Raw genomic sequence first — 16,909 nt, forward strand, 5'->3', positions numbered from 1 at the left:
GATGCTAAGCTTCTGCTTTCTCCTGTCTGCAGTAGGGATGTTTACCGATGACTTAAAGGCATAGAGTTCTTAATAAAGGCTATTAAAAGAGAGAAATGCTATTGTTGCTCAACTAACAAAATGGGTTAAAGGGAACAATGGTTTATCATTTCACCCCTAAAGCCAATTGCACCTTTAAGCCTAGAGCCCTTTTCTGGGCGGGCCTACAAGTCCCTTTTCTTGCACAAGTTCCCGAAGCGTTGGGAGTCTCTGGTCTGAACGCCAGACCCTGATCTTCCTGGTGGTTCATGGAGTTGAAGCTGAGTACACTGCGCTCCCCCCCCCCCCCCGTCTTTCTGGTGGGGAAAAAGAAGTAATCCTGTCCCTGGACGAGGCCTGCACGATGCTGATGCTCAGAGAAGGCACAGTGGAGCATTTCGTACGCTCCCTGGTACCATTCTTCCCAGATATAAACATATCAAATATCACAATTTTCTGCATAATACCATGTGTTCACTTCACCCCAACAGGTCCTGGGCCAGCAGTTCAACAGGTGAATGCCCACCCCAGGCACAGCACAGGAGTGAGACTCCCACCTACTAGCTGTATGTCTTGGGAATGTCACTGTACCTCTCTGAGCTTCACTTTCCTCTTCTGAAAAATGGGGCGGTAAGAGGCTGAATCTCATAGGGTTACTGTAGGAAATCATGGGAGAAAACACGGCACGGGCTTATCTGGGGCCTGGCTCTGTAGAAAAGGCTGCTGAACATGCTGGGCATCTTCATGTTTAGTAGTTCTCGCTCTCCAGTGAAGAAGGTCTCAACCTCAACCCTCACAGGCCTGTGGCCCTTCTGGGTTTATAAAAGCAAATGGAAAGCTCATAGTTTTCCTGTTTGCAAAGGACTTCTGAGATTCCATCTAGTTGGTCCTGGCACTGGTCCTTTATGTGACCAGATTAGGGAGTCACTGGGGGCAGGCAGAGCCGCCCAAGGTCCACTCAGTATTTGGAAAGTACTGGTTAGGAGTCATTCATTCAATAATATGTATTAGGCATGTAGTAATGCAGGCACTTTCCAGTCACTAAGATAACTCAGTCGACAAAGTAGATACAATGTCTGGGTCTCAATTTTAGTCAGAGGGTCAGATAGTCACTCTCCACATCATAAGCACCCATGTCCATAGTTCATTAGATGTGACATCTTCATGGCCTACTCTAGGTGTGAATAGATCCACCCGTGTTTGTACCATTATGATGGACTATAACAAGTAAAAACACGGTCTTTGGGTCCAGAAGGAAAGACTGCTGCCTCCACAGAGCAGGGTGGGAGATACAGGGGTTGTGGCTGGGGAGGGACTTTCAGAGCCATAGATCTCACAGATCTCTTGGTTTCCATGGGAGGGCTGAATTTGGGGGGCTTCCTGAAGAAGCAAATGAGTCAAAAAGAGCTATGGATGGGCCTTCAAGCCCTCTGGGAAGCAGAGCACAATCTGGGCTGAGTTGGTGCCTAAAACATCCACCCCTTTGATGGTCTCATCTTGCTCTGCCTGCCCCTTTCCGTATCCACCTCTGCTGACCACAACTGGGGCCAATAATAGAAGCTGTGGTGAGCAGACCACTCACAAATCTGCCTCAAACTTAAGCCCTGATACTGGTCTGCATGGAAGACAGAGTAGACTAGACCTATGGCCGTGAAGAGTGTAAGTGGAAAAACCACTCATTCAGGTTTTCTGGATGAGCAAACCACTGCAAAGACAGCTACAGAGGGGTTGGAAGTGGCCTGGGGCCATCTTCTGGGACCCACACAGAAAGAACGGTGCTGTGGGAGTAGCATGTGGAATGAAAGGCCAGGCCTCTGACTGTGCTCCACATATGACTTGAGGTAAAGGGGAGTGGGGGGCTCTGTACATCTGAAGTGCCATGACTGGGACCTGAGAAACCATGCCCCCATTCTCCTGCTGCAGCGGGAACTTCTGGAGCCTGTAGAGGCAGAGGGTAAGGGAGATTGCAGTTTGGGAAGGCTATCTGGAATGGGGCTCATGGATTGGAAATTCATTGGATATATTTTTTTAATATTTTCTTATTATGTTATGTTAGTCGCCATACAGTACATCCCAAGTTTTTGATGTAAAGTTCCATGATTCATTACTTGCGTATAACACCCAGTGCACCATGCAATACGTGCCCTCCTTAAGGCCATGGTATATGTCCTGTTTTTGGAAAGGCACATGGAAAGTCAGTGATGTGGATGAACCTTTCTCTTTAACCTGCTCCAGTGCCAGCTCCAGGGCTCCTTCCAGTTGCAGAGCCAGAAAAAGGGCCTTCTATGGAGCTAGAGGCAACCCCAGCTCTGCATCGACCATCACCTGCAGTGTCAGAGCCAGCCTCCCCTCCATCAGCTGTTGCAGAACTGGAACACATGCTCCCATCATCTCCATGTGTGCCGGGTGCTGAGCTGCAGTCAGCTGGACCATCAGCCTTCCCAGGAATTTTCACTCCAGCTCTGACAATAGACATAGAGCCCACTGTGACCCCAGATGGTTCCTGCTGTGTCACCCCAAAGAACCAGCTGGGTGAGGAGAAGCCTGACCTCCTGGACTTCCCTTCCAGGCTTGTGACAGAGCAACTCACATATATGGATACGGTGAGCAGTTAGGCTCTCAGGGTGGGGCAGGGACAAGCATTTCTTCTGCTCTCGGCTGCCTCACACCTGCCTTTCCCTGATGTGGACTCCTATGGTCTGGGACCAAATCTCAGCTCCACCACTTCCCAACCCTGTCAACCCATCAAGGCGCTTAGCCCCAAGCTTTCACTGTCCAGCTGCGGACTGTAGCGAGAGACCCTGATAAGCACTGATACGGAGGTACTAGGGAGAAGAAATGAGCCAGAATGGAGAGACCAATGGGCAGGCCCTGGTCCCGTGGGTGGAGGAGGGCAGCTCCCTGTGTTCAGTCAAGTCCATGGGTCGCCCACCCACTTGTTTTGGAGGCTGAGTACCCTCAGCAATTACTAGGTATCTGATGTGTACTTAAGTGCAGGGCAGATAGATAAACCTGTGGTTGTAGCTATCATGTGAGAATGTGCATCTGAGAGGGGAGTAGAACCAGAGGGATGAATAGTTGGAGGGGAAGAGTCCCCCTTGGGAGGAGCCACCTTGAACAGCAGCGTGGAGCTTGGAGTTTGTGAGGATGATCAGGATGCAAATGCCCTCCTTCCTTCCCTCGTCTCTATTTGCTCCTGGGCCATCCTGTCCTGGGCCCCTCAGTGAAAAAGAATGGAGTGACATCCAGGGACTCCAACCAGGCTCAGGCCACATTCTCAGCTTTCTGAGCTCTAGCTCTGACCTGTGACCCCTATCTAAGACACTAGTCTTGCATGTGAAATAGCTGGGTGAACAAACCTCCCCCTGTTCTCTAGGAGCTGTTCAAGAAGCTGCTGCCCCATCAGTGCCTGGACTCCGTCTGGTCCAAGCGCAATAAGCCTGGCAATGAGCACCTGGCACCCACAGTCCGGGCCACTGTCGCCCAGTTCAACGGTGTGGCCAAGTGTGTCATCACCACCTGCCTTGGCAACCCAAGCATGACAGCCCGGGACAGGGCCATGGTGGTGGAGCACTGGATCAAGGTGGCCAAGGTATGCAACGGGAAGCCCAGCCGAGGTGCTCTCCTGAGTCTCGGGCACTGCTCTTCCCTTGATCAGGTCTCAGGGTGGAAGGCCCTGGTCTTTGCCCTAGGGACTGTGCAGTCCCTAGGCTCTTCCTTCCAGAGGCTGACTGTGACTTGCATGGCCCAATGTTGGGATGCTCTGTTCCTCCTTGACTTCTTCCTTGGAGTGAGGTAAAATCCTTCGTCTCCCAGCAGTGGGACTCTTTGGGCCTTATATGTGCACTTCGGCAGGTCCCTGGACATCTGCTTCATCCAGGAGGAGTGATTTAAACTGAGGGTGACTGAAGCTCTAGAGAAAATCAGCCTCCACTACCCACGTGACAGCTCATTCTCTTCCCTCCCCAGGCCTGTCAAATCCTGCAGAACTACTACTCCCTGAATGCCATCGTCTCGGCTCTGCAGACTGTCTCAATATACCACCTCAAGAAGACATGGGAGAAAGTTTCCAGGTGAGACGGTCTCTCTGCATGGATGGACCAGGATGGATGAGGGGTCTCCCAGAGGCCTGTCCTCTTCCCCCTCAGCCAGCTTGGACCTCCTCGGAAGCAGCAATCCCTGACTACAGGACCTGGGCTGGCAGGCGGGTCTCTCAGCCTCTCTGGAGAATAGGCCACCATGTCTCCTGCTTTAGAAATCAGTTTTCCTAAATGTTCCCCCACAAGGCTGAGCTGAATAAATATTTTCATGTGTTTACTTTACAACCACTAAACTCTGCCCAATTGAAACCAAAATTGACCAAAACAGAGCTGCTCAATTAATATGGGAATGGAGTCATAGGATGACCTACATCAGAGCTCTCTCCCATGTCCTACAAAGACCTTAGTGCTCAGAGGAACCCAGAGAAAACTGTTATCCAGGCAATTTGACACTTTGGGGTTCTCAAATAAAAGGGACTTGCACTCAACCCTGCCACATTATTCCTCCAATCGTCCTGCCTCCTTTCCCTCTATTCAGGAAGTGCTTTCAAAACTTTAAAAAGCTGGGCACTGAAGACAACCCACAGAGCAGGAAACTAGTCATCAAGGTAGCATGGAAGGTGCAGGTCTGGAAAGAGAAGAAGGGTGTGAGGGAACAGGGTCCTGCATGGATGAAATAGGGAATGGCCTGAAGCATTCCTTGGAGAGGGGAAGCCTTTGGCATGAATGTGGTGACAGGTTGGGGTGAAGATTCCGTTGGGGGTGGAACAACCAGGTGCTGCTCAACCAGATTGCCTAGCCTAGACACCCTGTCTCTCTGTGTCAACAGCTAGTCCAGATGGACACCTGTACAAACCTTGAAAGCCCAGAGGACAGGGCTCTGCTCAGTGAAGGGGTTGGGATGGGTTGAGGGCCACAACAATAATGATAGTAATACGATACTGAGTCCTCAGGAGACGATGGGAGGTAGGTAGAATTCTCACTTTTCCTGATGAGAAAACAGGCTCAGGGAGGCCAGGCTTCAAGCTCAGGGTCACACATGGAGAATGTTGGAGCTGAGATTTTTCTAGAATCATCACATGGCATGCTTAAGGATAATGTTTATCAGTTATCAGCAGACTTAAGTCAGATATCTAGGGTCTGAATTAAAAGATGGTGGGGGCAAGTGGACTGAGGGTATTACGGTCTCAAGGATCTTGTCCTTGGCCCTACAGGAGCAACCATCTAATAAATCTGCCACCCTGGAGATGGCCCTCCAGAGAGCCTAGAAGAAGAGGCTGCAGAAGAACGTGAGTGTGCCTGAGGCCCAGGGCCTCCAAAGTCAGAGGAGAGGGGCTTCTCCCTGAGGGCTGGAAGCCTCCAAATCAGTACAGGTGGGACTTCCACTCCAGCTCCACTTCCTGTTGCTTCTAAAATTCTTGTTTCAAAGTGACCAGCAGGAGGGTCTAGAAAGCTGGATCCAGAATGGGTTTCGGGATGGGGAGGAGCCCAGGACTATATACCCTGTGATTTTCTAAAAGCAGGCTCTGGAGGTGATTAGGAAGAGTATGATGTACTTGGAGGGTGAGGGGAAAGGGAATTGAGGGGAGACTGCTAAGGGTCCTAGGCTGCTCCATGTGGGAAACTGGGGTGGGCCAGGAGGCTGCAGCATTTTCAGGGGAGGGTCCCTGTGGGCACCAGAGAGCAGGGACTCATCCCAACCCTACTGCTCATGACACAGGGTGTTGTCCCCTAACTTGGCACTTTCCTCACTGAACTGGTGATGCTGGATATTGCAATGGAGGACTATCTGGAGGTGGGTGAGCCTGAGGATTGTGGGGGAGGGACCAGAATCCGGAGGTTTGGGAGCAGAGCGCCCCTGTACTGAGCCCTGAGCTCTCAGTACTTGGCAAACCTCCCCTCATGACAGCCTCACGGCTACCCTGTGAGCCTGGGGGCTGTTGCCCATCTCAGGGATGAGCGAGGTGAGGCTGCAGTTAGGCCACGGCTCCCGGTGCCGAAGACTGGTGAAGCAGCAGAGCTTCCTGAAGGCAAAGCTGCGTGAGGTCTGTCTGAGTGGACCTCAGCCTCCCCCGGTGAGTTTGCCCGTGGGGGGAGAATGAAGTCAGGACCCTCCACGTCAGCAAGCACCTCAGTAGCCGCAGCAGCCCCTTCCTGCCTGAGGCTTCGGCCTCCCCTACTGTCTTCCGAGAGGGTGGTGCTGCAGGGTCCCGACCTGTAGCCAGTCCATCTGCCCCATGTCCTCCTTTCTCTGGACCCCAGAGCCTGGCCTAGATCGCAGGCCCGCTATCTGTGTATGCATGGCCCCCTCACGGGTCCTGGCCATGGTGCAGCATGAGAAGGGATGGGAATCAAGTGCTCCTAAGAACCAGGGGCCTCATTCTGATGGACTTTGTCTGCTTTCCAGGGGAATGAGATCAACCACCAGAAAAGAAATAAGGTGAGCATATGTGGCGCTTCCCGCAGGGAAGGGTAGGGAGTGGGCCTCAGAGATGTCCCTGGGAAGAACATTGCTTGGCTCCATGCCCTCCACCTCACATTTCCTGGGATCCCTTGAGAAGAAAGCAGTGCAAGACCCATCCCATTAGGAGATGGGGACAGACACATGGCATCCAGGAGAACTTCCCGGAGGAGAGGCTACTGATATTCACCTCTGAGAACAGGTGGAGACCGGATGAATCTCTAGGCTGGAGGGTGGCCATGTGTGCCAGGACCTGGGATGGGTCCCCGGTCCTGCTGCTCAACCCTCACCAGACCCTGCAGCTCCCCCCCCACCCCAGGCTCCCTATACATCCTGTGCTTCTCTCTCTGCTCAGGAATACCAAGTCATGACGGACATCGTGCTGCTCCAGGTGGCTGCCGAGAATTACACCCTAGAGCCCGAGGATTCTTTTCGGGCCTGGTTCCAGGCTATGGAGTCGCTCAGCGAGGCTGAGAGGTGAGGCCCATCAGGAGCTGGGTGGGTGAGGTTCGGGGTGGACTCTTTCTGCTGGCCACTCCTGGGATCCTCCTTCCCTGGGCAGCCTCAGGCCTTGTTGCCGGGGCGCCAGACTCCAGCTGTGGGCAAACACTGGCAGGGACTCTTGAATGGAAGCTCCTGGGCAACTCACAGGTGTCCCTCTGTCCTTAGCTACACCCTGTCCTGCCAGCTGGAGCCCCGGTCCTAGCTGGTCAGCAGCACTCAAGAAGGAGAAGAACTGGCCGCAGTCAACCTCAGGGCTGAGCAAGTGTCCAGTGGCCCTGCAGGGATTCCTCAGCAGCTGGGGATTTGCGGTGCATGCGCCCCATGTGTTCCACACCCCTTCCTCCCATCTGTTTAGTTATTTGACGGGGGGCAATATTTATTCTCTTAAATAGTAAGTGGTAAATTCAAATATTATTATATTAAAGCCCTTTTTTCTTTTAGAGCCCAAGAGTGTGGTTTGTTCTTTTACTTCCTACAGTAACGTAAAAGATATAGACTCTCATATTCATTCCTGAACTAAGGAATCTTAAAGCATCATCAGCTATTGTATGTGGGAGGAAGGAGAAGAGCCAGTCCTCCTCCTTAGCTACTCATACAATCCCGAATTCCTCCATCACCACAACTGTGCCTGGAAGTTTGTTGAATGTTCCCTTCCTCGGAGATAGAGCAGAAAAGACTGTCCCAGGTCTTGACCTCCTGAGTAGGAAAGTCAAAGTGTGGACCTAGGCCTGTATCCCCATTGCTGATGCTCTGTGCTACTGATCTGCACTTATCACTCAGCTACGGGATCATTAGTCACAGGGCAGGGGGGTTTCACCATCCGTGTACACTCCCAAAGTACTGAAGTGTACACATTTCCCAAACACTGACCACGTTATAAGGTGGCCTCAGTGGTCACATAACCCAGAACAACTATAGATGGATTTAACAGCCAGCTCTGGCATAGTCATTAGAGTGAAACTCACATAGAAAGTCCACATGCTCCTGGTCAGTCCACTGATTCTGAGAGCTAAGAGGCCCCATGTAGGACAGTGCAGGCCAACAGCTGTCATAGCTGAGGTCATTGCTTGTACAAGGCCCAGAGCAGTTAAGAATCAGGAAGATAATTTAATGTAATTTATGACATCACCATACCATGAGAAATGCTCAAATCCTGTAAGTCCATACCCAAGATACAGTGGCAAATAGGAATTTAAAGTAAAACTTGGCTTTTAGCTTGGTGCCCATCACCCTTGTTGCAAATCTCCTAAACAGCTGGGTTAGGGAGTGTCAGTGTTCACTGTGCCTCCTTTACTTTCCCCATTGTGCAATCTTGGCACCCTTGTCACAGATCATTTATCTATGTACGTGTGAGTTTATTTGGGGGCTCTCTGCTCTGTTCCACTGGTCTATCGGCCTGTTTTTATGCTAGTACCATTCTGTTGGATTACCGTAGCTTTGTAATATGCTTTAAAGTCAGGAAGTGTGGGGACTCCATCTTTGTTCTTCATTCTCAAGATTGTTTTGGTTATTAGGGGTCCTTTGTGGTTCCATATATATTTTAGGGTTTGTTTGTTTGTTTGTTTCTATGCAGTGACATTGGGATTTCTGTAGGTCGCTTCCTCTAGGACCTGGTGGTTGACCTTACTGTTTAGTGTCCCAGAGTCTTAAGTTGTGCCTGTCATGTGTGCACGAGCCCAGAAGTGCCTATACATGAATGATCAGATCAGGCCAGCAAACTACAACCAAGAAACAACCAGCGGAGGGCAAGTGACCTCTTTTTCATCTTTGGATTCTAGAACTGTGCTCTCCAGGGTGCTAGCCTCTAGCCACATGTGTCTGCTTATAATTAATTTTACACCAACATTCAGCGAATTAAAATAACACCACATTGCTCAGTCACACTAGCCACATTTCAAATGTGCGCATACTAATTTGAATCTCAGGTGGTAAGTTTGGAGGTAAGAGCTGCAATGTGCCTGTAGAACTGAGAGTGTGAAAGCTGATTCATTCAGCATCTCTGTCTCATTCGAAGGTTTGTAACTGTGATCAATTCTTGTTGAAGGGCTCTGACTCCACCAAGTATAGAGAACTTCTGAGAACCTACAGGAAATATCAGGTTGATGCCGCATGACCCACACAACCTCAACTAGAGGAGGAGGAAAGGGTGAGCCCCTCTAATTGATGTGTTTCTATATATCATATTTGGGTGTCTATAGATTTTCTTGTGGAGAGCATTCAAGATTCCAGTAGTGAGGAGGATGACTCTCCAGGTAGGGAACAACACTCAGGTAGGAAGCAATGCAAGAGGGTTCCGGGTACAGTTGGGTTGCACCTGCTGCTCTGGAGACTGAGGAAGGTGGATAGGAAAGCAGAAGGGGTAGGGAAATATATGTACAAGTCTAATTTGTTCATTTCATATTTTAATGACATATTAGTAAGAGGAATGGAGTCCATAGGCATCAGGTGTGCTGTGTTTGCAATCATTTTTGCTTTCCTATTTAAAAATTCTTTCCCATGGGGGCGCCTGGGTGGCACAGCGGTTAAGCGTCTGCCTTCGGCTCAGGGCGTGATCCCGGCGTTATGGGATCGAGCCCCACATCAGGCTGCTCCGCTATGAGCCTGCTTCTTCCTCTCCCACTCCCCCTGCTTGTGTTCCCTCTCTCGCTGGCTGTCTCTATCTCTGTCGAATAAATAAATAAAATCTTTAAAAAAAAAAAAATTCTTTCCCCTGAAACCTGTACTTCCTTCTCTTTCCCACTGCCAGATGTCAAAGCTTAGGTTCTGTTTCATTAGCACCTCTTGGGATTTTGGTATCTTTCTTGTTATTAACCTTGATGGATGTAATCCTGTGCGACCCAACAGACACTTGAATCTGGATACAAAGTTCTAGCATGAGCCAGGAGGTAGATGAGAGGTCAACTCTCTCCCTTTTAACGTACAGGACTAGTAACATTATGTTCCTGTCCTGTTTGCTCCTCCTTAAAGGCCACTTCCATAGCTAGGTGAGTTGAAGAACCTTTCCTCTGCAATTATGCATATGCTCCAATGTGCTTTAGCTCATCCCAGCCTCCATACCTCACCCAAGTCTGAACTGTGAATGTGCTTCCATCTGAAAGAGGCCCATGTGCAGCTGCCCTGGAGACCCTCCGTGGCCGGCAGGGATTCTAGAGGACTGTATGAGGAGCTGCTGGGCCCATTTCACACACCAGCTTTTACAGCCCTGCTGACCCGGTGACCTGGCATTGGCCACAGGACACGACCTCTCTCTGGGCAGCAGGGCAGGGAGTCAGTGCTCCTCTCAGAACCCACTGCCTCAGCCACACATTGGCCCTGCCCCCCACACCTTGGTCATGCCTACCCCAGGCCTGCCCAAAGCCCACCCTCCCAGTCCTTCCAAGGTTCAGGGCAAACTGTGGCAGGTAGTGTGTGTTTATGTGATCGCATCAGCTGTAGAGCCCCTGTTGCCCCACGTATAGACTAAGGGAATTTAGACAAGTTAGCTTACTTCTGATTTCATGTTCATGCTCTCTAGGGGGCTAGGAAACCTATGGGATTTTTTGAGAACGATCTTCAAGTAACTGCAATTACCCCAGGCACAGGACAGGTAGTATGTGGAACTCATTGCCATTCTGTCCCATAGGGCCCAACAAAACCCCAGTCCCATTACAGGTGCCCCCTGGGTTTGGATGGATTGGTTAATTGATCAATTGATTGATGAGGGAGGGTGGCAGTGTACCCATGATCATTCCTCCGGTGTCCCCATATTTTAAAATAACATGGCTGGTAGAGGCTGACACGGAGAAGGACGATGAACACTAAATAGTGGAGAGCAGTGGAAGGGGAGTACTGAGTCATGAGTACTGAGGAAGGCAACATCACACACAGAAATGCATGCAGACAGTGACTGCCTTCTTGTAAGGACAAGATGACACAGGAGTTCATTCATGGTCACAGTTATGAAATTTGAAGGCGGGAAAAAATATGTTGCAGATCACAGAGACCCATTCCCTCATTGCAGAGGTGAAGACAGAGTCATCCCCAGGTCGGCCTTTATCCTGCCAGGAGCAGTGGGTCCAAGTTCTCACCCCAACCCTGACTGTCCCCGTCCTTTCCCAAGGCTTCCTCCTCCCCACTCCTACAATTATCCATGCACAGGATTACATGCAGGGAGCAAAACTGTGCATGCAATTTATTTCCTCTTTCCTCTCTTTTCACTTTGTTTTTGCTATCTATAAGCTCCTCTTTGTAGCTCTTCCCCCATTCCCTCTTTATAATTCTCATCCTGTAGTATGTGGTCTCATACAGGCACTTAAGGTCCTTGGATCAATGTCTGTAAAACCTCCTGCAGCCTACCTCATTCACATTCTTAGTGTTGCTCTGGCCCCTTACGCTGGGTCTGTACCACGGACTCCTGCTGCGCAGCCCTGAATGGCCCCAGCCAGGAGCTGGGCTGGGAGTCGGAAGAGTCCCTGCTGGAGGGGCCCCGGGAATTCTGGATCTGCTCTCAGCATCCTCCACTTAATGGTTACCTGCCCTGGGCGGCTCTGGTTATGCCTGATTCTTGTCTTCCTTTCAGCTGTGAACAAATTTTTTTGTAATGGACTCAAAAGAAGGAAAAGACAAAGCAAATTGGGGCAAAGAAGAACAGGAAGAGGAAATGTGAGTGCAGGGCGCTTGGGATGAAAATGGTAAAGCAAACGAGTGCACATGTTCTCCGTTGCTTCCCTAACTTCCTTGTTGGCACCGCAGGAAAACCAACCAAACGCTGGGGTGACCGCTGATGCATGCGGCCACAAAAGCGGAGACAGGGTGGTGGTAATAGTACATACAGGCAACATAACTACCTTCCAAGGACGCTGCCACACTCTTTCTGAGCTAATTATGTGTAATCGTCGTGCCTAGACTATACATGGAGTAGATGATTTTATTCATGTAACCTAATAAGTTAGATATTATTCTTAAGTCCTTCTATAGGAGGCTGCCAGGGTCCTGGAGATGCTCTGTGTGTCAAATTGGTGTTGGCAACAGATGCATTTATATTACAGGAAACCATAAAGCTAGACATTTAAGATTCGGGGACTTTACAATATGTAAAGTAAACATCAATTAAAAAACAAACGTAAAACTATTTTTTTCTACAAAACAAACTCAGGCACAGATCGTTTCCTCTGATTTCTACAAAGTGTTTTAGAAGTGATGCCACTCTCCGACATCCTCTTCCAGAGAACATATGCAGAGGGAACACACCTACACTGCTTTCATCAGATCAGGAGAATTTGGATGCCACCTAGCAATAGACATCACAGTAAAGGGAAATCACAGGTTAACTCTTCTGAATGTAGATGTCAAGATCCAAAACCAAACATCAGCGGTCTATAAATCCACAGAGTTTTTATAAAGGAATGAAACTGGGATTTCATGGAGTGATTTCCATTGGTTGATGTGAACAGGATTACTGGGTGTTTGGGTGCTGCCTGGGACAGTGGTGAGAAGGGACAATGCCATTGGGTTGGTGGAATGAACATTTGGTGGCAGAGGGAAGAAACTCTCTCCCTGCAACTGCAAGGTCTAGAGAAGGGTGAGGAGTCTACAGAGACTTCAGAGTTTGGGGAGCGGGAAGTGCAGGCTCTGCCTGCTCAGGCTATTGCTCAGATCAGTGGTCAGAAGAGAGTGGAGGACATGTCAGCTTCATCTATTAAACCAGCAAAGCACCAGTCCATCAGGTCACTTTTCTCATTAGCTAGTGGTTCATCCAGGGTTGGTTCTTGAAGGCCAAGCTGATTCATTAGAGAGGAGTTATATGTGCAAGTTGGCTTGGAAAATCCTGGGCTCTGGGCCACATAGGAGTCAAGCAGAGCACTGGTCACACCGTCGGTCTGCCTTGAGGCAGCTGATGTGTGATGACGTGGGAGGAGGAGGGATTTTCCCCCTGACCTGTTAAAGGGACTTCCTTTCAGGAAAATATCATAGCTTTTGGGTCAGAGATTGAAATGTTTGGGTGGAGGCATGTGCCCTTCTCTTGGCTCCAGCACCTTCTATGTCCTGGCAGCAACTTTGGGGCAGGAAAATTTGGGGAATGGAGGGAGGGTAGCCCTTGGTTCAGAAGTCCAGCACATGATCTGGAGGACTCAGGGAAGGCGGTGGGGGTTGTTCAGGGATCTCTGTCCCCAAGGAAACAACTACTTTCCTATCTCAGATCTGTCATCAGCCTTGTGACTCCAGGCGTCATTTAAAATCTCTACAATTTAGAGCCATGAATCACAAAACAGGGGTCACAGCACCTACCCTGCATAACCCATGAGGATGATGGGGGATGACAGGAAATGATGACAGATACTCTCCATGAGCTGTAAAGCATCATGCCCATGTGAGGGCTGAAATGTCACCTTGCACCCTCCCCTGCCCTGTATCCGTTCGAGTTTCCTCTCCGGAGGCAGCCACTCCTGTATTCCTTGCTTATTCTTGCAGACAGTTAATGCTGGAACACTTACACAGCACTTACGCAGCACCGGTCATTTTCTCCAGGTGATGTCTGGACTGTCTTATATTAAGCTTCGTAAGGGAATACTAGTAAATAGGCCTCATGCCGCAGAACAGGGAACCAGGGACAAAGGGGTTAAGTAACTTTCCCAGGTACATGTGTCTTCTAGCATGAGTTGATACCAGCCACCAGACACCAGCTCTCATGCTCTCTCTCTCTCTCCGTCCCTGTGCTGTGCTGCCTTTCTACATTGTCTCATCCTCATAAAATCACAGCCCCATCACAGATCATAATACCCCTCTTTGCTCATAGAACAGAAGTGCAGCATAGGAATGAATGAATGTGCTCCCAGGGTCTTCTCTCAGCTGCATATCAACAGTTCTATTTTCAGTATGTTTTCTAGGATTGTGGCTCAGGTTATAAAAAGAAAAAGATCATAAGGGATTCAAACACGGGATTCACAATATAACTATTTGTGTTTAAGAAGATCTGCTGGCTGTCCACTGTTCTGCTGGCTGTGCCCACAGTGGTTCAGCCACATTGAAATGGGCATCTGACCAAACAACATGGTAGGGCCACAAATATCACCCCCACTAACTACTCCATTGAAGGTGGCATGGGAGTAAAATCAGTAATTAGATTCAAGAAGAAGGACTGTAGTTTGTACAAAAGACACTGGATGTTGGAAAGGAAGGAGTGAGCAGGGAAGGTGCATACTCAAGGGCCAGTGTGGCTACTTCCTGCTCTCAGCCATGCCTTCCGTAGTGGCTGCTCTGAGGGTGGGTCAGATAGTCAGGGAGACACTGGAGGTGTGTAGATTTCATCCACTAAGCCACAAAAGTCCAGCCTGGCAGACCCCTCTCCTAGTTAATGAACTGCTCATCATCCAAGTTTGGTCAGTTGAAGACGAAGCTAGTTCTTTGGGCAACTGTCACGTGGGCAGTTGGTTTAGAATGTCCTGGGTTCTGAGCCAGTTGGGAGGCAAGCAGACTACTGGTCATTCAGGGTGATCACCTGACCACCAGGGAGTCTCACTGAAAGGCAGCAGATAGAATCAAGTGCTGGGGGCAAGTGAGGGGAGATGGAGACATGCTCAGATCCCCCCACTCCATCAGGGGTTGTTCTTCATTTGGAGGAAAGACAATGTATTTTGAGTCAGGGATTGAAACACAGAGCCAGGAGTTGGGTCAGGATTTGAGCCATCCTCTTGGTGCAGGCACCTCCTTGACATACCAGGTGTCTGCCTGCAGAAACCTTGGGGCAAGAGGATATGAGCAAGGGAGTGAGGAAAGGGCTCAATTCAGGTGTCCAGGACCTGATCTCGTATTCAGGTGATCAGGGATCTCTATCTCCAGGGAACCGTCTGTATCCCCTGACTCAGAACCATCATTCAGTTGCAGTTGAGCTGCAACTCTGAGAAAGTCACTTAATCTCTAAATTTCAGTACCTGCACCATGAAATATGGATCTCAGCCCCTACTCCTCCCACCCTGTGAGCATCACAAGAAATGACTTTTCACTATTGGAAGTTGAATATTGAAGCCTCCAATTGTTGAGGGGTCTGTTTCTCTTCATTTTTGTCAGTTTGTTTTATGTATTTTGGAGTTTTCTTGTAAAACGTTCATAATCTCGAAGGATGGGCCCTTTTGTCATTATAAAATGTCCTTTTTTTTTCTAGAAGAAAAATGTCATAAAAGTTTGTCTTATATTATCAAAGCCAGTCTCGTTCTCTTTTGGTTACTACTTGCTTAGCATTTATTTTCCTTTTATTTTCAACCTCTCTGTCTTAGACTTAAAGCGTGACTCCCTCATAGGCAGCAAATGGAGATTATAGGGTTTTTTTAAAATCCATTCTGCCAATATCTGCCTCTGAATTGGAGTATATAATCCATGAATATTTAATTACTAATCAGCTAGGATTGGTATCTGTTTTTTGTTTTGGTTTGGTTTTTTGGCTGTATATGTCATCTCTTTTCTAATAGTCCTCCATTACCGGTTTTTTATGTTATGTTCTAGCGTACCGAATACATTTCCATGGTGCTTCTTTTGCTATATATTCTGGGTTATGTTCTTAGTAGCTTCCCTCAGATTATAATTAACACCTTAAATTATAACATTCTAATTGGATTAATACCAGATTAATTTCCATGGCATATAGAAACTACCTTCATGTAGATTCAATGCACACCCTCCCCTTATTGCCATGGTCATACAAATTATATCTTTATACACTGTGTGCTCGTCAGCATGTTTATAATATTGACTTCAGGTGGTGCCTTTTAAATCAGGAGAAAATAATACATTGTTTACAATTATACACATCTTACATACTTTTATATTTTTTATTTAAATTCATTAGCCAACATATACATACTTATATATTTACACTTTCTTGTATATTAACCTATGCAACTCTTTATTTCTTCATGTAGATTTAAGTTACTCTGTTGTCTTTTCATTTCAGCTTGAAGGGCCCTTAGTATTTCTTTGTAGGCCTTGTGAAAGCAGTGGGTTCTCTCAAATGTTATCTGGGAATGTCTCAATGTCTCCTTTATTACTGAAAGACATCTGCTAGATGCAGAGCTCTTGGCTGACAGTTTCTGTCTTTTGGCACTTTTCATGTCATCCCACTGCCTTCTGGCCTCTGGTTTCTGATGAAAATTAGCCATAAAATTGAGGAGCCTTTGTAAATGATTAGTTGCTTTCATGGTTTTCTCTTTGTCTTTGGCCTTGAACAATTTTATTATGAGGTGGGTTTATCCTGCTTGGACTTTTTTGAACTTCTTGAATATTTTTATTAATGTTTCTCATGAAATGTGGTGAGATTTTGGCTATTGTTCCTTCACATACCTTCACTGTCCCTCTCTTTTATTTATTTTATCTTTTACTTATTTTATATTTCATTCCCTGTCTTTTATTTTTCTGGGGACTTTTCTTTGTGCATATGTTGGCATGCTTATTGTATTATACAGGTCCGCGAGGCTCTGCTATTTTTTTCTCCCATCCATATTTTTTAACTCACTGTTCATCAGACTGGATCTCTATTAATCTATCTTCAAATTTTTGTCTTTTTCCTGCTCAAATCTGTTGTTCAGCTTTGTTGTGGCTTTGTGTCTCCCCAAATTATACATTAAAGTTGTACCCCACAGTACCTGTGAAAGTATCCTTATTTGGAAATAAGGTCTTTGCAGATATAATCAAGATAAGGTTACACTGGGGGCGCCTGGGTGGCACAGCGGTTAAAGCGTCTGCTTTCGGCTCAGGGCGTGATCCCGGCGTTACGGGATCGAGCCCCACATCGGGCTCCTCCGCTATGAGCTTGCTTCTTCCTCTCCCACTCCCCCTGCTTGTGTTCCCTCTCTCGCTGGCTGTCTCTATCTCTGTCAAATAAATAAATAAAATCTTTAAAAAAAAAAAAAAAAGA

General features: G+C 48.1%; 1 protein-coding gene across 19 annotated transcripts in view; it reads left to right on the plus strand.

Moving 5' to 3' along the window:
- The window catches only part of LOC125282195 (ral guanine nucleotide dissociation stimulator-like), a 102,468-nt gene that overhangs the window by 72,636 nt on the left and 12,923 nt on the right, over positions 1-16,909 (plus strand). For 5 of the 19 annotated variants that reach the window (XM_057306952.1, XM_057306951.1, XM_057306950.1 and 2 more), the window contains 7 exons: positions 510-584; positions 2,254-2,621; positions 3,395-3,610; positions 3,988-4,091; positions 5,273-5,347; positions 6,466-6,498; positions 6,875-16,692. In XM_057306952.1, the coding sequence (XP_057162935.1) occupies positions 510-584; positions 2,254-2,621; positions 3,395-3,610; positions 3,988-4,091; positions 5,273-5,347; positions 6,466-6,498; positions 6,875-6,890 (887 nt within the window). In that variant the 3' untranslated portion in view covers positions 6,891-16,692. Of the gene's footprint in view, positions 1-509; positions 585-2,253; positions 2,622-3,394; positions 3,611-3,987; positions 4,092-5,272; positions 5,432-5,778; positions 6,499-6,874; positions 16,693-16,909 lie in introns of those variants that run through there. The other 14 variants (XM_057306953.1, XM_057306954.1, XM_057306940.1 and 11 more) reach the window with 14 other exon arrangements.

The sequence above is a fragment of the Ursus arctos genome, unplaced genomic scaffold (genome assembly GCF_023065955.2).
Source record: "Ursus arctos isolate Adak ecotype North America unplaced genomic scaffold, UrsArc2.0 scaffold_48, whole genome shotgun sequence".
NCBI lineage: Eukaryota > Metazoa > Chordata > Mammalia > Carnivora > Ursidae > Ursus > Ursus arctos.